Here is a 19,861-nt window from a genome sequence, read left to right as displayed (position 1 = left end):
GCATCCTGAAGCGGCAGGTGCATGAAGAGCGCCAGGTGGCGAAGCAGCCTCCTCCCTGCTCCAGGCGCAACCCAGACGCCGCCCCGCCCAGTCTCCACGCCAGGAAAGGCCAAGGCGCTGAAGGGGAAAGAGACGGGTTCTTCTGGGTAGCGGATCAGCCTCAGCTCCGACGTACGTTCGAAGCAAGCGCGGTAGGCAGTGCCGCTTCAGCCCAGCTGCCTGCACAAGGGCTTGAAGGCACCCGGAGAGAGCAGTCGGGCCACCAGCTTCAGCTGGCGGGACGGGCTCTTGCCCAGGCAGGTGTATGCCAGGATTCAAGCCGCCTTGGGCCTGGACGCTGCCTTTGCCACCCCCGCCACCAGTCCTATCCTGCAGGCTAAATTGAGCTCGGAGGCTTTTTGGGCCCTGGGAAGGGCTGGCAGGAGAGGTTGTAGGGGAGGACAGGACCTGCCCACCCATTCCTTCCATCCCGAGGAATTCCACTCGGAATACAGTTCGATGTAGCTTAAGCCTCCGTTTAAAATCCCATTTAAAGGGCAACTTCTTAATCTGTGTTAAGAAAGGAAGAAAGAAAGAAAGAAAGAAAGAAGAAAGAAAGAAAGAAAGAAAGAAGAAAGAAAGAAAGAAAGAAAGAAAGAAAGAAAGAAAGAAAGAAAACAAACTGTGTGGGTGGGTGGGGAAAGGAATGTAAAAAAGTAAAATTAACAAAGTGAAACTCATGTAAACCACGAACTGCTGCTGGAAGCAGGCAAGGAGGTCGTTTTATCCTGGAAAATCCCAGCCTGGCTGATCTTCTCCCAAACCAAGATTGGCAGATTAATCACTATGCTTTAATTATGTTCAATTTGTAATAATGAAAATACATCCTGCATATCAGATATTTACATTACGATTCATAACAGTAGCAAAATTACAGTTATGAAGTAGCAACAAAAATAATTTTATGGTTGGGGGTCACCACAATATGAGGAACTGTATTAAAGGGTCGCGGCATTGGGAAGGTTGAGAACCACTGATATAGAGGAACAAATCTAGCCACGGTTTATCTTGCAATTGTATCCACATTTCTGCATGCAAACTGAATTTCCTGACAGTACTACTCAAAACTATATTCAAATGTATCAGAAACCTCTTCAATCACCTCAATCTCAAGAGCCATGATGCATTACTTATTTTCATTTTACTTTTTTTTTTCATTGACAAGTCTGTTTCCAAGCCAAATAATATTAGATGCAGTGGAGGAAGACTAACTCTAAGGTCTTCAAACTATCAGATCATCAAGATTCTAACCATATACCTTGAAACATCCAAATGTTCTCAAACTGTAGCCCCAAACATTTCTTGAAAGTGAAGCTGCCATTTTTAAAAATAATATGCCCCCTTTCTTTTTGTTGTGACCTTTTAAATCATAGATAATATGAGGCTACACTGCAAATTATGGCCTCATTTGTCCAGTAAAATCTTCTATAAAAAAAAAGAACAAATGAACTGCTGTAGAAGGTTAATTACTTTGGCTGTGCTAGATATAAAGAGCAACTAAGAGATTGATTTATAGTTCAAGCATGGCTTTTGCTGAGCCCATGATGCTGTGATAATTAAAAGTGATTACCTAAGGGAGGTGAAATGTCAAGATGGGAAAAGAATGAACACAGATCATTATTGGTATAATGTATCCACTATTTAATTTAGATTAAAAAGAGTACTGCTAATGCATTTGCTCAAAATTGGCCTTTCCCTTGAAGTAGGTCTCATTTATGTCTTGATAAATTTGCCAGTAAGATTTCAAATGTATGATTTTATGATTTTAAACTCATGATTTTATCAACCTTAGATAGTTTGCCTCAACCTAGTGTCTGTAGAAGTATCATGACCACAACTCTCAAGAATTACAGGTTGGCTTTTCTTATGCTAGCTTGGAGCTCTGGAAATCACAGAACCATATAGCTGAAAGGTTCATGTTAGCAGGAATCACAATTAATTAATCAAAACAAAACTGCCAAGTTTTCTGGTTGGAGCATTCAGCCATAGTCCTGTGAAGCTATTTTTTTAAACCTTTGCATTAGCTCCCTGTGGGTTTATGGATATGCTTTGGGATATTGATTATTATCTGTGTTGTGGTCCGCCAGTGGCCTGCGGAGCTGGCAGCAGAGTCGGACAGTGAGGAGGTTGGGGAGGAACATGGGCCAGTCCTGGAGTCTGGGGAAGGCTCAGACAAGGACTCTGCGTCAGAGGCAGAGAGGGGGCCAGGGCCATCTGGGAGTTATATTCTGCCTTCAGAGCCTCCTGAGTTGGACATCAGCGAGGCAGAGGAACAGGCGTAGTCTGTTCCCAGTGTGTGCATGCGCAGAGCTGCCAGAAGGCAAAAACAGTTAAGACAAAAGGAACAACTTAAGAATAAGGCTTGGAGATGATTGGCCCCTCCCATAAGACATAAAGGAGGTGCAAAGGCTTGTGAGCATTTGCAGGAAGCAATTTTGTTTGTTCTGGTCAGTTTAAATTCTGTTTAAATTTAAGTTCTGTTTTCACTCTGTGCACTGTGTTGCCTTGCAAAGCTAATTGCCAATTACATGTTTAGCAGTGTTTCAAAGGAGATAAAGGTGGGTGCTTATCAGCCTTATCCTGAAAGACTTTGGCAGACTTCTGTCAGACTCTTTACAAACTATTTGTGACTCATTATGGGCTGTGAATGAACATAATTCACAGTCATTGAAATAAAAAGAGGGTTTTGGGGACTAAGCATGTGCTTTTACTTTCTCAGGAAGCCTAGGTCAGAAAAATCTGCCAGGAAGTATGCCTGATTTAATTCCACCATAACTGAGAGATGATTATGGGAGACTATAAATGCTTTCTCTTTTCCTTTAAAAAATACTAATCTAAAATATGACATAACACCAGCACTCACAAACAATCAAAATTGAACAGACTCAGAAATAACCAGATTATGATCTGGAACAGGGATGTACAACCTGAACACCTTGATGTAGTTCTCAAAGTCTCTTCAGACATTTGCATCAAATTGTGTTCTCTAATGTAATAGAATTGAAATTCATTGCAGATACTCCTTGAGTTATGACCACAATTGAGCCCAAAATTTATGTTGCTAAGTGAAACATTTATCAAGTGAGTTTGCCCCACTCACTTGTATGCAAAACATTTACTCTGTGTCTGATCTTTCAAAAATCCAGCTACAAAATATGGGCAAAACATAATATCTTGAACCTTAAAGGAAACCTATTTTACTCCTTGATCCTTCATTCATCTTATTGTTATCATTTCTTTAGTGCAGTTAATAAAACAAATGTAACAGTTTTGTAAAAGAATGAGGTTTCTACTACCAATAAGACACCACTCTGATGGGAGTATATCTCTGCCACAGGCATGCAAACCATTTATATTTTCTTCTCTTTAGGACATTTAGTTAATGCCAGCTCAGATCTGATGAAGTTGGATGATGATGATGATGCACAACTAACGGAACCATACCTTTCCAAACAGAAGAAACTTATGGTGAGACAAGCACAAAAAGCGTTTTATTATTAGATATGGAAACACTATAGAGGTATGGGATGGATACAGATATTGACTTCAGTCTAATTTCCACTAACCATTGGGCATTTCCCACGAACTTCCCATTCTCACTCAGAGAGATTCCAAGAAGGTGGATGGTGCTCCAAGGCTGTGAAAAAGGCAGTGGGATACATGAGATAAACAATGGTCCCCTGGGGCGAACTTAAAATTGAGCAGGTAGCCAGACTGTCTATTGATTCATCTGCAATAGACAAAACTCATCACATTTAATTAAGAATCTGTACTAGAATGAATTGATGTAATGATTATGAATAATTTGTATGTGGCTCTCACTACTTTTCCCGCATTAATAATATATAATTGAATTAATTAATGTAGCAGACATCATCTATTCATACTTTAGCACCCCCGTTTCTTTTATCTTTTAACTTTCACATCACTTCCCCTTAGTAGAAAACAATGTTCCTACCTTGACTGATCTTAAAAAGAACTAAGATAAATACAGTGGGCCTCAACGTATGACCAAAATTTAGCCCAAAATTTATGTTGTTAAGTGAGATAATTGTTAAGTGAGTTTTGCCCCAGTTTATGACCTTTTCTTGCCACAGTTATTAAGTGAATCACTGCAGTTTTAAGTTATTAAGAATGTTAAGTGAATCTGGTTTCTCCATTGACTTTGCTTGTTAGAAGGTTGCAAAAGGTGAACATCATAAATATGAATCAATTGCCAAGCATCTGAATTTTGACCACATGACTATGAGGATGCTGCAAAAGTCGCCGGTGTGAAAAACAGTCATGTCACTTTGAATGGTCACTAAATGAACTATTGTAACTTAAGGACTACTTTAAAAAGGGATAGTGGTTGAATGCCAAGGCAACAATGGCTTCTGCATTATTAAAATTGTTTTTGAAAAAGAAAAGTGATAGAATGGAAGAACTCGCTATGTTAAAATTGTTATAGGGGTATTGGTCTTTTATATTTTTCTACTTGATATTCTGTCTATATATATATATTCATCCTATACTGACAAATATTGTGAGCAATGATACTTTTTTTAAAAAATTAAAAATCCATGCATTCATACATGGAAGAAAATGTTTCAGAAATACTCTCTGGACTTCAGTGCAGTTGCTGGAAGAAAGCAAAACATCAGCATAAACCAAAAATGAGATTTGAGCCACGGTGGCGCAGTGGTCAGAATGCAGTACTGCAGGCTACTTCTGCTGACTGCCAGCTGCCTTCAATTTGCCAGTTCGAATCTCACCAGGCTCAAGGTTGACTCAGCCTTCCATCCTTCCAAGGTGGGTAAAATGAGAACCCAGATTGTTGGGGGCAATACACTGACTCTGTAAACCGCTTAGAGAGGGCTATAAAGCACTGTGAAGCGGTATATACTTTAAGTCTCAGTGCTATTGCTATCCTGTCTTTGGGAGGAAAGCACTTTTCTATTTGAGTCTCCCAATCTAGTAAGAAGCTGACGCTTCATTGTATTCCTAGCCTTCCAGACCACAGATTACAAATTGCTACAGAGAGTGCAAGAATCAGCAGGCTAAGGCTGCTTTCATTGTTGGATAATTTGTAAACCCAACCAGCTGCATCTCTTTCTATTAAAGCTATTTTAATAACAGATTTCCTTTTTTTAAAAATAAATCACCTACATCCAATTGGATATTCATTACTGTGCAAGCTATTTTTTTTTTTGGTAGTAAGGCCTTTGTTATTTTCATTTAGGCCAAAATTCTGGAGCACGACAATGTGAACTATCTGAAGAAAATCCTGGGAGATCTGGGAATGGTGCTAGATCAAATTGAAGCTGAACTGGAGAAGAGAAAAATTGAATATCAAGGTATGCATTATGTTCATTTGAACATTATTTCCTAGATTCTCTCTGGTGACTTGTAGAAGTTTCTGATACTTGTTTAACTTTTTCATCTACTAGCTGATAGCTGGCGTTGCCCGGGTATTTATTTACAGGGAGAAAATGCCCAGACCAAACATTTCTAATGTTGGATTTTCCCCCTTATCAGAGGACACCCCCGTGTGGAATACTGTGAAGCCGCAATTCCGCTGCGCTGTACAATAGAAGCCACTTTATGGTAGCACAGTAGATCCATTTTAAGGCACAACAGGCTGTATCTTAACAAAACACACACTCCAAGGAGTGTTAGGGGTGTCTTACCGCCACAGAATTTGTTTCCAGAGAGTAAGTCATCTGTGTACTAAAGTTTGGTTGAAATTGCTCAAGGTGTTCCAAAGTTATGATGGAACATATACACACACAGCCATACATATATATGCACACAGTAGTATAGATCACAGTGATCTGTTGTGTAATAACCTTTTATATATTTTAATTGCACAAAATATACAATTAACTAAGACATGCACACTTGTGCTAATATAATTATCAACTGATCAATTTATCAATCTTCTTAAAATGAGATTTCACTGGACACATAAAATGATATTTAACTGGGACATTATTCTAGGTGTGGTCTGAACAATGAGCAATGCCGTATGGAGAAAGAGATATGATAATATATTTTAATCTTTATTTATGAAATTTATTTGCTTCCATCCAGTATCCAACAAATCTAATCTTGACTTTTTGCTTTTCTTAAGGTACACCAGGATTTTTTCCCCCACAAATACATCACATATTGTTTAGTTCCTGTTAAAATTAAATTCTATTCAACATTTCACTTTGTCAAAATCCTTCTGCACTTTGATAATATCCTCCCAAGTGTTTGTTATTCCAATAGCACAATTTCTAATCATGTTATCTGCAAATTTATATTCTTATTTTCTATCACTTTTTCCAAGTCATTTATACATTTGCTGAACTGTACAGAGGCTAGAACGGAGCCCTATGTCATTCATCATCTCTTTTCCATTTTATGCAAAGCTACTGAATTGTTTCACCAGCTCTATATCCACAGTGGAATAATCAGGCCCACGTTTTGCTATACTAGCTATTAGAATCTCCTGGGAAACTTTGTCAGATGCTTTGCTTGGAACACCGTGTCCTCTAAATTGGTCAATCAAATTAATTTGGCATGACTTGTTCTTAGTGAAATCATTTTGAGTACTGCCAAGCAATTCATTCTTTTCTGAATTATTCTAAACCAAGTACTTAAAAATCTGTTACAGAATTTAGCCTGGTGTTAACATCAAGTTGCCCAGGTCTTCTTTTCATCCTTTTTGAACATAGCATATGAAGGATATCTGCCAACTATTTTGTTGAAGGGATCTGAGCAACAAAATTGGAACATTAGGTTTAGAAGGTGTCTTATAAAAGCTAATTATTTTAGGAAGGGCCCACAATGTCTATGAGATCTCTGTGCATTTTTAGCAGACTGTTTGCTTTCCAGCTAATCTCAGTTTTATCATCATCATTTTAGTTATTGTCTATCCACTGCAGGATGAAGGCCTCTTCCATGTTTCCAATCAATACAGTCCTGAGCTTTCTTTTGCCAATCGGGTCTGCAATACTTGCTGATGTCATCAACTCTTCTTGTTTTAGGTCTCTTTTGTAGATGCTTTTTATCAACTGGGATCCATTGGTCCAACTGCCATCAGTTCTTCTTGTTATGCGACTAGCCCACTTCCATTTTTTTACTCTCTTGATATTGTATACTTTTGTTTGTTCTCTAATCCATCTGCAGGTCTTTCTATCTTGTCTTTTAATGGTGAGCATGTATCTTTCTATGGCACTTTGTGCCACTCTTAGCTTTTGTATAGATTATGAGTTTAGTGTCCATGTTTCACTGGCATGTGTTGGAGCAGATAGCACACACTGATTGAAAACTTTTCTCTTCAGGCATAGGGGGAGGTTGTTCTTGACAATTATGCTTAGCTTGCCAAATGCCTGCCAATCACATTTAACATGCCTTTCAATTTCCTTTATTGTACCACCTTCCATTGAGATCCATTGGTCAAGGTATATGTAGTGGTCTACTACATTTAGTTCTTCTCCATATATACACATTTTTCTTTCTTTGGTGAATTTATTAAACATAACATGATTCTTTTTCAGGTTTGCTTTTAAGTCAAATGGTTCTTCTGCTTTGTGCAGCTCTTGTATATGTCTTTGTAGCTCTTCTGGGTCTTGTGCGAAGAGAACAGCATCATCTACAAATCTTAAAGGGATTTAAATAGTCGCCATTGATTTTATTCCATATTTTGCCCAATCTAGTTTGTAAAATCTCAGTTTTAAATCATTCCAAAATGCTAGGGTTGATTAAGGAGGGCCTTGGGTCAAGTTCTATTTCTAGTGACTGCACACTTGCAGTTTTCTTAGAAGTGTTATGGATGTTATCCCTTCCTGAATGGTCTTTTTTCCCCAGATAGTTCTCCATCTCCAAGACCTAACTAGGATACACCCTGCTGAGATAACCATGGTCATCTAGAGCTGCCACCTGTGATCTAATAATCCGCAATTTGCCCTCAAATATCTGGAGTTCTCTGAAAAAGAAAGCCCAAAATGGTGCACTGAAGAAATTAAGCAGAGTGGTTTTTCTAGTCTACTTTTCTGCTAAAAGTCAAAGGTTCTCTTTATGAACTAGGGAGAACACCTGGATTCTTCTTTCATTTGGGAATGTGCAGATCTTTGTAAACCTCTGAACAAAATATTCATTTGATCATCCAGATTTTCATCTCATAGCATCCTACCTGACTGCATTTTCTTTCTCTCCGCTGAAATCAACAATCCAGTAACTCAAAATATTAGTGTTTGGGATTTTATCTTAACTGATCAGTTTTACTCCCTTCAATGAAAAATGCTGATCCAGACAATCCTTTTTTAAAAACCCAATCACACTTTGAATGATCTCCTTCTATTCTCCTCCCCAAGGGGAAAAAAAATCTTAGCACGAATCACTACTCATACAGCAGAGAACTGGTGCCCTTGAGGTTTTTAGCAGCCTTCTAGAAAAGGAAGTGGCTCCTTATGGTTGTCCTTTCTTCTCTACTGAAATACAGTATGGCATTTCTAATTTCTGCACCTGTCAGTGCTGATGGGCAGAAAGGAAATCTGTGTAATTTTAAAAGTCATCAGAGTCTGTAGAGCTCAAACTGCTTCTACTTCTTTCACAGCGAGATGCCTGCCAGCTGCAGGTCCAAGTGTCAGCCACTATAATGAGAGGCAACCAACTAACTATTATTATGGACATGGTATGATGTAGGAGGTAGAGAAAGAGGGACAAAAGCATGTTCTGAAAAGTTAGTTTAGAATAGTACATTTTATACACTAGTAAATAAAATAGCTTCCTTGGCAGCATACATTAATTATTATGACTGAGAGCTGTTGCTTTTTAACTATAGACCAGATTGCACCAGTTACAGATCTGTGGAAATTCAGAAAAGACATGGAAGAGATGGAGAGATGTCTAGTTTCTAACTAACATTATGCCCTAGAGGCAGGTGTTCCCAAAGTATGGTTCAATATTTTAAATAATGTAGTAAATCCTTATCTTTCATCCAGGGAAATAAAATTATTTAGATAACATATAAATACCAAGGATTATTTCAATATTTTTGGTTCCTCTGAATATTAGTGTTTACTGTATATTATTAAAATCCAAAGAATAAAAGAACAAGTCTAAAGTCAAATTCAAACTACTCACAATCAGAATAAAAACCAGGGCAAAAAAGGTGAATTAAATGCCAGTTTATCCAGATCAGTTAAGCTGAAGTTTTCAAGACTTGAATATTGAATATATATTTCATGGTACATAGTGCCTTGTGTATTGAATTAATCCAGTGGTGAAATTCATTTTTTTTTACTACTGGTTCTGTGGGCATGGCTTGGTGTGTGTGGTGTGGCTTGGTGGGTGTAGTTTGGTGGGCAGGAGAAGGATACTGCAAAATCTCCATTCCCACCCCACTCTGGAGCCAGCCAGAGGTGGCATTTCCCGGTTCTCCAAACTACTCAAAATTTACGCTACCGGTTCTCCAGAACCTGTCAGAACCTGCTGGATTTCACCCCTGAATTAATCCATTTGAGGGTTGCAAACAAACTAAAATATAAAGTCACCAAACAGGTTGGCTAAACCACAAAAAGAGTTTCATGTTAATCAAACTGAGCATGTTGGCTGAATGCACCTGCTTCATCTGATTAAGCATTCTTTTAATGCTTAATGCTTAATTTCTTCAGGCATTTACCGTGAATGCTTAAAACTGATCATGAATAGGGTTGAGCAGCTGGAAATTAATTTGGAGAACCATAATTGGTTAATAAAAATGAAATAGCAAGTGTTAAGGATTTGTTATGATTATTCCTCTTTTATTGTCCTTCAATCCATAATGCTCCAGCTATCACTGACTACCATAAAGATGTTCAAGGCAGATGGTTTCATGGTTTTTAAAGACTGTACCAATGGTGCAGCTGTAGACTGCTTAATTATATGCATGGTTGGAAGTACAGATATCACTTAGTGACCATGCAAAGTTTTGACACTGAAAAAGTGACTTATGACCATTTTTTCACACCTTACAACCATTGCAGCATCCTTATGGTCACATGATCAAAATTCATCTGCTTGGCAACTGGCTCATATTTATGATGCTTGCATTGTCCCGGAATCTTTTGATCACCTTTTGTGAGCTTTTGACAAGCAAAATCAGAGGGAAGCTGGGTTCACTTAACAACCATGTCACTAACTTAACAACTACAGTGATTAACTTAACAAGTGTGCGAAGTACAGTCATATAGTGGGGCAAAATTCACTTAACAACTTTCTCCTTTAGCAACAGAAAGTTTGGGCTAATTTGTGGTTATAAATTGAGGACTAGCTGTAAGAGAAGCTGAGCAGCTGGAAAGGGAAAAAATGCTTTATCATATCTTTTTCTGGAGAGCGGCTTGTACTGAGCTTAAAGTGAGGGAAGATCCTGCTCTGTCATCTTGAACTCCTACATATCCTCCTGAGAAATTTGGAAGCAAGCCACCCAAATTTGACAGCTTAAATTTTCCAGGTTTTCAGAATGAAATAAGAATGAACATAGCCTGTAAAGACTTTAAATGTCTTAATGATCTGATTTTACTTTTCAAAAAAGGAAAAAAAAGATACTAAAGTGTCTGTAGGGGGAATAAAAAAATCAATATGGCCGCTATGACCACGTCCTCAAAGTCCTACTTTCTTTCTACGTATGTTGTAAAAGTCAGGGCTTGGAGCATATGATCACCCAAACCACACCTGCAATTTCTGCAATTAATTAAATTTGGCAGTTCTCTTTGGTAACATCACTGTGTCAGCCCCTTCCCATTCTAGTAAAAAGACAGAATATAAATATGACAGCAACCATTTCCCCTTTGTTCATTAACATTTCTGAAACTGAAGAACTGACAATGATTAAAATGCATAATTGGGGTAGCACTAACATTAAGTAGATAATTACAAAAGCTTCTGATTTTAATGTCCTTTAAAAGGTAGCAAATTGTTAGTTAATTAATATATGGAGCTTAAATTACCAGGGATAGAGGAGAATGTTTATAGCATTTTCTATCCTAGCTATTAAAATAATCTGTTTGCAGCCAAGTGCTCTTCAAGCAGCAAAATATATCCCACAATCATGCTTGGCTCATCCCCCCTCCCAACTTAGATGCAAAAAGGAGGGATATAATTCATGAACTATTGAATCAGATAGTTGCCAGAGATCTATTACTAGAAGACAGTTTAATTGGTCCCCATCAAAAGCCAATGAAGTAAGGGTCAATTGCAGCATTTTGGTTTATGTCTTCCAATGCAACATAATTATTGTAGCTTCATTCTCCAGGGCAGAAATGTGAACTCTGGCTTTGTGGATGTGCATTCACCTTGGCTGATGTTTTGCTGGGAGCCACGTTACACCGCCTCAAGTTCCTAGGACTCTCAAAGAAATACTGGGAAGATGGCAGCAGACCCAACCTACAGAACTTCTTTGAAAGGATACAAAAACGTTTTGCTTTCAGGAAAGTCTTGGGGGACATCCATACTACTCTCCTCTCAGCAGTGGTACCCAATGCATTCAGGCTGGTCAAACGGAAACCTCCATCCTTTTTGGGGGCCTCTTTCCTCATGGGATCTCTAGGGGGGATGGGATATTTTGCTTATTGGTATCTAAAGAAAAAATATATCTAGTGCCGGCTGTTTTGATGTTTAGTTTGATGTCTCTGTGCTGTGTGAAACTATGATGAATCTTCAGTAACTATAATGAAATTTGAAACCAATATGAATAACTATACTGTTAATGTAACATTCCATAGTCTAGAAGTAGGAAACCTATACTGCAAGGACGCAAGTCAACAAAAATATTCAACTTTTTGTAGGTGTCAGTATTATAAATCTATAAATTGTGGGGTATGTTTATATACCCACTGTGGAACAAAACAGCCTTTTAGCAGTCAAGCACCCCAGGAAACAACTAGCAAATGAATTACAAAACTGAGAGATGGGATTCTGTGGCGCTTCTAAATTTTTCCACAGGTTTTTCAATCACATAGCACATTATTTCCCTTACAGATGCAAATAACAAGGACTTTTCTATAAGCTGTTTTTGTGTTGTGCTTAAAAAAGGATTAAAAAACAAATAGAACAGATGCAGTGAGTTGGATCACAATTGTGAAGTTTTAGCATAAAACGATGAGTTTTTTTCTTTGTATTTTTAATTTGTTTGGATCAAGGTTTTTTAAATTAACTTGAATTTAACTCTTGATTTTTTTTAATTTTTAGTTATGTCTTATAGTTTTCTCTGATTACAGCACTTAATTTCATAGATGAAATTCTGATTCATCAGGGAGTTTGTCTCCAGCTTGTTTCCATGAATTTGCCAAGTGTCTTTCACCAATGGAACCTTTGTGGACTCTTAAGAACATAATTGTTTTCATTAATTCTAAATAATCTTCAAGAAATTTGACACCCCCCTTCCCACTCCTTTTTGGGGACTTTTTCCTCAGTTATTTTTCTTGTAGTGTATTTTTATTAGAAAACACTTTGCACAAAAAAAAATCATATTTCTCACTTTATTGTGCCTTTTGCATGTTGGAAAGAATAATGAGCATCAATGCTATTCATGCTTAAAATACTTCTGAGAACTCAAATAAATCATATGGGAAGAGTAACAGCTTTACATTTCTAAATGTGGTCTATATCAGTTGATTCATTTCCAAAAATAAATCGTGTATACATGTGCAGTAATGACTTTCTGCACTTTGTCAAAAGAGTTTATTCTTCTTAAATAAGTAATGCAGAATAGAGTTTATTTTAATTTTATAAAGTGACTGTTTAAAAGATAGTCAAAATAGCAGCATAAATGAATAATCATAAGCCCAAAATTAAATCTTGACCATGTGTACTGTCATTCAGATTCTGTAATTGACCATTGGTTTACCTGAATGGTCATCCTCTAGGCGCTGCGGGAGTGTCCAAGCATGGGTTAACTTCAACTTGCTGCCCAAGGACTGAGTTCAAAGTTTGTGTAGCCACGCCTCCTACTCCCTTTAGAGGCTCAGTTTAAAAAACGAAGGTATGAGACCCAGAAGGATGCTGTATGGAGAAAAGTCTATGCCATGGAGGTGATAAGTCACGCAACAGCAGGTGACCCCAGGGCGGGGTTGGACACTCCCGCAGTGCCTAGAGAACGACCATTCAGGTAAGCCAACAGTCATTCTCCTAGGCGCTGCTTGGGACATACCCAAGCTATGTAGTCCCATGGTGGGAAGAAGGAATGTCCTGTTAGTAGGACCCGCGAGGATCTGCTGTAAGACTCTCCTTCCAAATGAAGCCTCTGCAGAGGCAAAGGAGTCCAGTCTGTAATTCTGAATGAACGGTGACGGCGAGGACCAGGTAGCCACCCTCTTCAATAGGTGCTTGAGTGGCCCAAGCGGCCATAGTCGCGGCGCTTCTCGTGTAGTGTGCTGTTATACGAGGAGGAACAGGTCTGGATAGTTGCTCGTAAGCCAGCTTAATGCAAGCACACAGCCAACATCCTATGGTGGAAAATGATACCTTCCTACCCAGGAGGTGGGCTGGAATGATAGGAAGAACGATTCTGACTTGCGAAAAGCTTTCCTCTTTTTGTATACCCGCACAGCGTGGCACACATCCAATTTGTGCCAGACGCGCTCCCTGGGATGACTAGGGTGCGGGCAGAAGTTGGGGAGGATAACTTCTTGCGTTCTGTGGAATAAGCTATTAATTTTTGGTAGAAATGCTGGATCTTCCGCCTTGAGTCCCTCCAGCAGATCGGCTGGAAGGACCGAGTTTGAGGTTAGTGCCACTATGGGGTCATCGACTTGAGGAAGCTTCAGGAGATCCTCCATGCCACTCTCCATAGAGTAGAGCTTTTTATCCACCCCACTGGGATTAGCCATCGACCCAGGCTGGGCCCATTGTCGCTGGATGACATCCAGGAACAGTTGCGGTGCCGGGACCAGCTCCTGAGGGGGCAGGTCTCCTTAAAGAGACCTGCGCCTGGATCTCCTGATCAAACCGTTTCCTTGCTACCCTGTTCAGTGGCATTCTTGTTGGATTGGGCGGGGAGTCCCATTTGAATGGACAAAGCTCTAGCCTTGGTCAGAATGACCTTGAACATTGAGGCTTGATAAGCCCGAGAAGGCGGGGGCATCGGGAACTGGATTCTTGTCCTCTGACAGATCAGAGTCGTCCTGTCCACCCTCCTCATCCTCAGACACCTCGCTAGCAGCCAAGAAAGCAGGAGGGGAGGCTCCCGTAGATTGAGTGTGAGCCCCCATGGCCTGCACCTGAGCTCTGGCCCTGCTCCGGAGAGGCAAGGTGAGACTCAGCTGTTGGATGCCATCTGCAATCTGCTACAATATCACCTGTGCAACCACCTCCTGCATAGCTTGGTATAACTCAGGAGTGGTCCCGGGAATAGGACCAGAAAGGGGAAGTTCCTCCCCCATTAGAGAGCAGGCCTCCTCCATATCCACCTCTTCCAGGGATGAAACAGGAGACCTGGGAGATGCTCTGGGAGGATTGGATGAAAAGCCAAAGTCCCCTTCTTCTGCCAGAGATGGAGATCCCTCCCATTGATTAGGAAGGTCTGCAAGAACCTGAGCCGGTGGTGGTTCCCTATCTCGAACAGTTTGTGCCTGGACATTTACTGCCCTTTGAAACTGCCTCTCCAGGACTTTTTCTCTCCTCTCAGCCAACCTTTCTTCAGCCTTGGAGACCTTCTTGGCTTTGGGTTGTTTCCCCTTTGCAGGGCATCCTACACTGTCCCCTTTACCAGCAGAATTGGGCCTGCTGCGCTTGTTAGAGGTAGGCTCAGTTTGATTACTGACTTCAGCCATACTATTGCTAGCCATGGTTCACTTCCAGTCCTATCATAGCTTGGTTGTAATTAATCCCTGTACGTGATAGAGTTTGGATGCTGGGCCCTTTAATATAGTCCAAGTCCTGAGGAAAATGGGGCCAGACAGGGATCAATAACGATGAGCAATTTTTTTGGTGCCAAAATTGGAAGTCCCAAAGCGCTGCAGATCTGCGCTGTGATAAAGCAAGGAATGGGCCGAGAAAGCCAAACTCCTTGCAACTGCTCTCAATAGTCTTCCTGGGGACGGGGGGACCTGCCTGGAGCCCCAGAGCGAGATCCCAGCAGCGATCTGCTGTGGAAAACAGGTTGCGGCAAAGCAAACGACTTGAGAATAAAGCGTGCTGCTTTTTTTCTGTCCAAAATGGCCACCGCAAGCATCGGAGCGCACTGGGGAGCTGTCGGCAGTTTGGAGAGCTCAGTAGAGCCTCTGTTCTAAAATTAGACCACTGACAGCGATCTTGGGGGGGTCTCTAACCTACCTACCTGCCTCCAGAGCTCGCCAGCCGCCGCTGACGAGCCTCCTGGTGGTGCCTCAATCGCTGTGGTCGCAGAAGGCAGCCGCACTCCAAGCACCTGTTCCGCGCTTTAATTAGGAGGGAACTTTCATTCAGAGGGAAAATAAAAAATCCTAACACTTCCTAACCTATGCGCTAAACACAAAAATAAGAAAAAAGGCTACACTAACTGTTTGGAGAGTCCAACTTGCTGTTCAAGGACTGGAGCTCCCCAACTGCATCCTTTTAGGGCAACTGAGTTTTTAAAACTGAGCCTCTGTGGGGAGCAGGAGGTGTGGCTACACAAAATTTGAACTCAGTCCTTGGGCAGCAAGCTGAAGTTAACCCATGCTTGGACACTCCAAGCAGCGCCTAGGAGAATGCATCTATCTCAGAACAGATATTAAATGCTATGTATTAGATGATGTGATTATGATGCTGGGTAAGACAAACTTGGAATCTATCCATTCAGATCTTTTAAAGAAGCTTTTTCTTTCTTGGTATCAATGTAATATTCAGGTAGGAATATGAAAATGAAAATTTGCTATTCCCGTTTATTGAAATTGCTCATATGGCTACCACTTTCATATCAGTGGCTCTGGACAGTGCACAAGGATTAAAGTAGAACCACAACATATATTAACATACAGTTAAACCAATAGTTAAACCAATAACCACAATCACAGAAAAGCATACCACCAATTATGGAGATTGCCTAATCTCCTGATCTAAACACATGAATTTATGCACATTAATAAGACCTGAGTTAGCTGTGTTACAGAAAATACTTCAAAAAAATGAAGATACAAGTCCTTAAATTTTACTGAATTCTGTTCAATATCTAGATACTTAGTACAAGTTTTATATGCAAGCTTAAACTATTCCAGAGTAAGCAACATACTATATGTCTATAGAATATGCTGCTGGCACCTGCTAGATTGCAGGCCCTCTGCAAAGCTCTTTGATCTCATGTTTATTTATGTCAAAAAATACTTCTGGATACCTCCCAGCCCCTTTGGGGTTAGAAGATAAATTGGCCATGATATCCTGACAGCTATATGGCCTGATGGCAATCCCTCTAATGGTAGTCATTATAAGATGGTGCCTGTGATATACGGTACTCTAAAAACCCAAATATCTTACATCTCAAAAGGTACTTGTCTCCTGGGAAAAATGCAAAAGCTACCTGAATTATATTTAATAAAACACTGCAAATATTCCAGCACAATTCTGAAATTGTACAGGTATAAGTGATACCAACTGAATTTTGTCTTGTTTTGTCAAGTACTACCTTTCTTTCCTTGCAGTCTTAAAATAGAAAAGCCAACAGCTGCTACCAGAAGTTTCTGAATAATCCCCTTCCAGAAATACTTCCCAAGAATAAGAAGATCTCAAGGTAGTGCCAAAATATTCATTACCAACAATATGTGTAAATATCTACATCACCAGAAGGAACACCACATGCCTTTACATGTCAATTTTATTGCTGATGTAGATCAGCATTTATCAGCTTTTATACACCCCAAGTTTTGAATATTAGAATAGGAAAAGATGAATCCGAGGACTGTGTGGCTTATGAGGATCTGGTGGAAACCCTAACCTAAGCTTTGTAAGAAAAAGATATGTAAGAGAATATGTAGGTTTTTTAGATGATGAAGTTATTCTCGTCTACCTAGGATGGATACCAGTTGGGTACTGTGATGGGCAAGGAAATATGTGCTTTGATCTAGGATTCTTCTGATCTTTTGAGGCCTGTTGAAGTGAACAGAATACTGTGCAGGGTGATTTAAGGGCATACATATTTAATACTCTTATTATTATAGGTAAGTAGCATGCAGCTGCAAGAGATTTTGAACAGCTTCAAAGGTATTGGGCAAGATCCATCTGCAGTTGCACCATATTGCTGTTATTAAAAATTGCACAATTACAACCATTCAATTGTATGCTTTTTCCTGCCGATGCCAGGTCACTCCCAGCTGAGGACAAATGTTTCAGATGTGGAAATCAAACAGTTCCATACACACAATAATCTTCAAATTTTAATGAGTATTTCAAGGAATCTTGGAACTAATCAGAAGTTTATGCACTAATACAAGGGACATGTATGAGCATTCCAATGCCTATTTATGCTGTTCTGATTATTATATATGTTTTAAAAATGATATGACCTAGAACCTTCCTTATTTTTCCTATCATAAATTCATTTAATGTAAGAATATACAAAACTTTTGCTGCCATTACTAGAGCACCTTCTCAGAGTGCCATCAGCTTAGAAGAAAACAGTAACTATTAAATACATTATAAATCATAAAAACATTGAGCAATATTAATTTTAATATTTTGTTATACTTAAAACTACATTAGTTTGTATTTCCCTAACTTATACTTTTGGAGTGCAACCTGTCGTAGTACTTAGGCCAATTGTAACTCTTGGTTTCCCAAATGTCCTACAGTATATTCTGCTTTAAAACAAGCTCAATAATAGTTCTGCACAAATGGACAAGGCTGTAGCGTCGATTGAATAGGGCATATACTGGTTCACAGCTGGTTTAATATGGAGATGCTCATTAAAACATAGCTTATATTTATCACATTGTCAGACAACTGAAGATTGGAAAAAATTTCCAATTCATAAATGTCATGCACAAAGGAGGCATTTCAAAGCACAAAGAGGCAAGCTGTAGCTTGCCCATGACAATCCATACTCTTGAATCCTCCTGGTTACGTCACTTCAGTGTCAACTGAGGTTTGTGCAAAATGTGGCCATGAAGGAGCTGTTGCTTTGGCAGGGATGAAGTTGGGGTAGCTCAAATATCAATGAACCTTCAGTATTCCTCACTAGATATGCTTATTTGATTCACTTAAGTTCTAGTTAGGTAAAAATGTAAACAGATGCTAGATAATCACCAAGAAATAGTTCTTAAGCTTCCCCAAAGTGGGCTTAATTTTTAAAAAATGCTAGTTTTGGACTTAGTTACCTGTTCTGAACCCACTCCGTACAGTGAGTCACTCCGACACAAGGTTACTGTTAACCAATTTATTCACAGTAATTACTCACAGACAAGACTTTGGCAGCAACCCAGACTCCCACAGATAAGAAATACACACAAGAGCTTCTCCAGCTTTAGTATAACAGTTGTGTCCTGCAAAAGGTCTCCTCCCAAAGTCCCTTCTTATATACTCTCTTGGGAGGAGCCTAATCACAACCACCTGGGCCTGATTATCTTCTATGTCTCCGTAATTGCTGCCAGCGCTTATTCGCCCGTCTCTGTCTGGTGTCCGGGACCAACTCCCTTTGTTCTTCCCCACTGCTCCAGGGCCTGACATCAGGGACAAACTCCCTTTGGCTTTCACCACTGCTCCATGCCTCAGGCACCTCCTTGTGGCCAACCAGCCTCTCTGGTCCCTGTTCGGAGTCTGAACCCTGCCCAGGGTCCTCCACATCGTCCAGAGCCAACTCATAGGGTCCCTCGCTATCAGAATCTGTCGGCAGCTTCAACGGCTCCTGCTGGGCCACAACAGTTACCTAATGCTCATTAATGTCTGACAGAGTTTGCTTTTAACCTTTGATATACTAAATATCTTTCAGTCCAGACTGCCATGCTTTTGAATCAGGCCTCCTTGGGAGTTAAAATCCAGTTGTGAACATTTCTGCTGCATCTCAAGAAGTATTTTGCCTCAGTTGGCATTAGAACAGGACAACTGAAGGCACAATTAATTGCATTTATAGGGTGACCCGCTTGCCAGGTGACTCACCAACTTAACACGGACTGTATTTTTATTTCGTTTTACAACAAAGATGCAAAGTATATTCCAACTATCCTGTTCTGCCTGTTCTAATACCAAAAGAACTTTTAACTAAGAGTTCTAACTAAATATTTAAGAACAAAAGATACAGTCTGGTAGTATGCATGCTTTATTCAAAATTGTTGTGAGCAAGAAGGCGGCTATATAAATTAATTAAAATAAATAAGTAAAATTTTCCTGGAAATTTTTTTTAATAGGGAAAAAGCCTGTGGAGACGCAAGGGCAGGAAGCAGAGAGCTTTCGGGTAAGTGGCAAAAACTTGGGAGAACTGGAGCAGGTGGGCACAGGGCTGTGCTAGGCCTCCAAGAGCCACCCCTACCTAAAGGCATCCCATGATTCACTTAATGACTTGCATGTTCATTTAATGATTCAATGGGAAGAGCAGGGATGGGGGTATCATAAGTGAGATGCTTCACTTGACAGTTCTCAGGACATGTGCAAACTGCATTATGATCATCTCAAGGGCTAACTGTAATACTTTCCTACTTTGGGTTTCCTACAATCTTTTCATCAAGTATTAACTACCAGATTTCCCTGCACTTCTAGAAGAATGTCAAACAGAAGTATTTCCAACGTGCTATAATTAGGATCTTGCTCAAGTGTGACAGATGAAGTTTACAGCATTCTTTCCAGGGTTTGTACTGGAAATCAACTCAATACATGTCTAAGATATAATTTTTGTTAATTTAAAAGTATTTGTTCTGATATTAATTTTTTT

The 19,861-nt window shown here is 39.7% G+C and overlaps 1 protein-coding gene across 4 annotated transcripts in view; it reads left to right on the top strand.

Annotated features, from left to right (window-relative positions):
* The window catches only part of GDAP1L1 (ganglioside induced differentiation associated protein 1 like 1), a 55,414-nt gene extending 43,768 nt beyond the window's left edge, over positions 1-11,646 (top strand). For 3 of the 4 annotated variants that reach the window (XM_032218846.1, XM_032218845.1, XM_032218844.1), the window contains 3 exons: positions 3,410-3,507; positions 5,261-5,375; positions 11,303-11,646. In XM_032218846.1, the coding sequence (XP_032074737.1) occupies positions 3,410-3,507; positions 5,261-5,375; positions 11,303-11,646 (557 nt within the window). The remainder of the gene's footprint in view (positions 1-3,409; positions 3,508-5,260; positions 5,376-11,302) is intronic. The other variant, XM_032218847.1, reaches the window with a different exon arrangement.
* The last annotated feature ends 8,215 nt before the right edge of the window (positions 11,647-19,861 follow it).

The sequence above is a fragment of the Thamnophis elegans genome, chromosome 5, assembly GCF_009769535.1.
Source record: "Thamnophis elegans isolate rThaEle1 chromosome 5, rThaEle1.pri, whole genome shotgun sequence".
NCBI lineage: Eukaryota > Metazoa > Chordata > Lepidosauria > Squamata > Colubridae > Thamnophis > Thamnophis elegans.
This window is presented reverse-complemented; position numbering and strand designations above follow the sequence as displayed.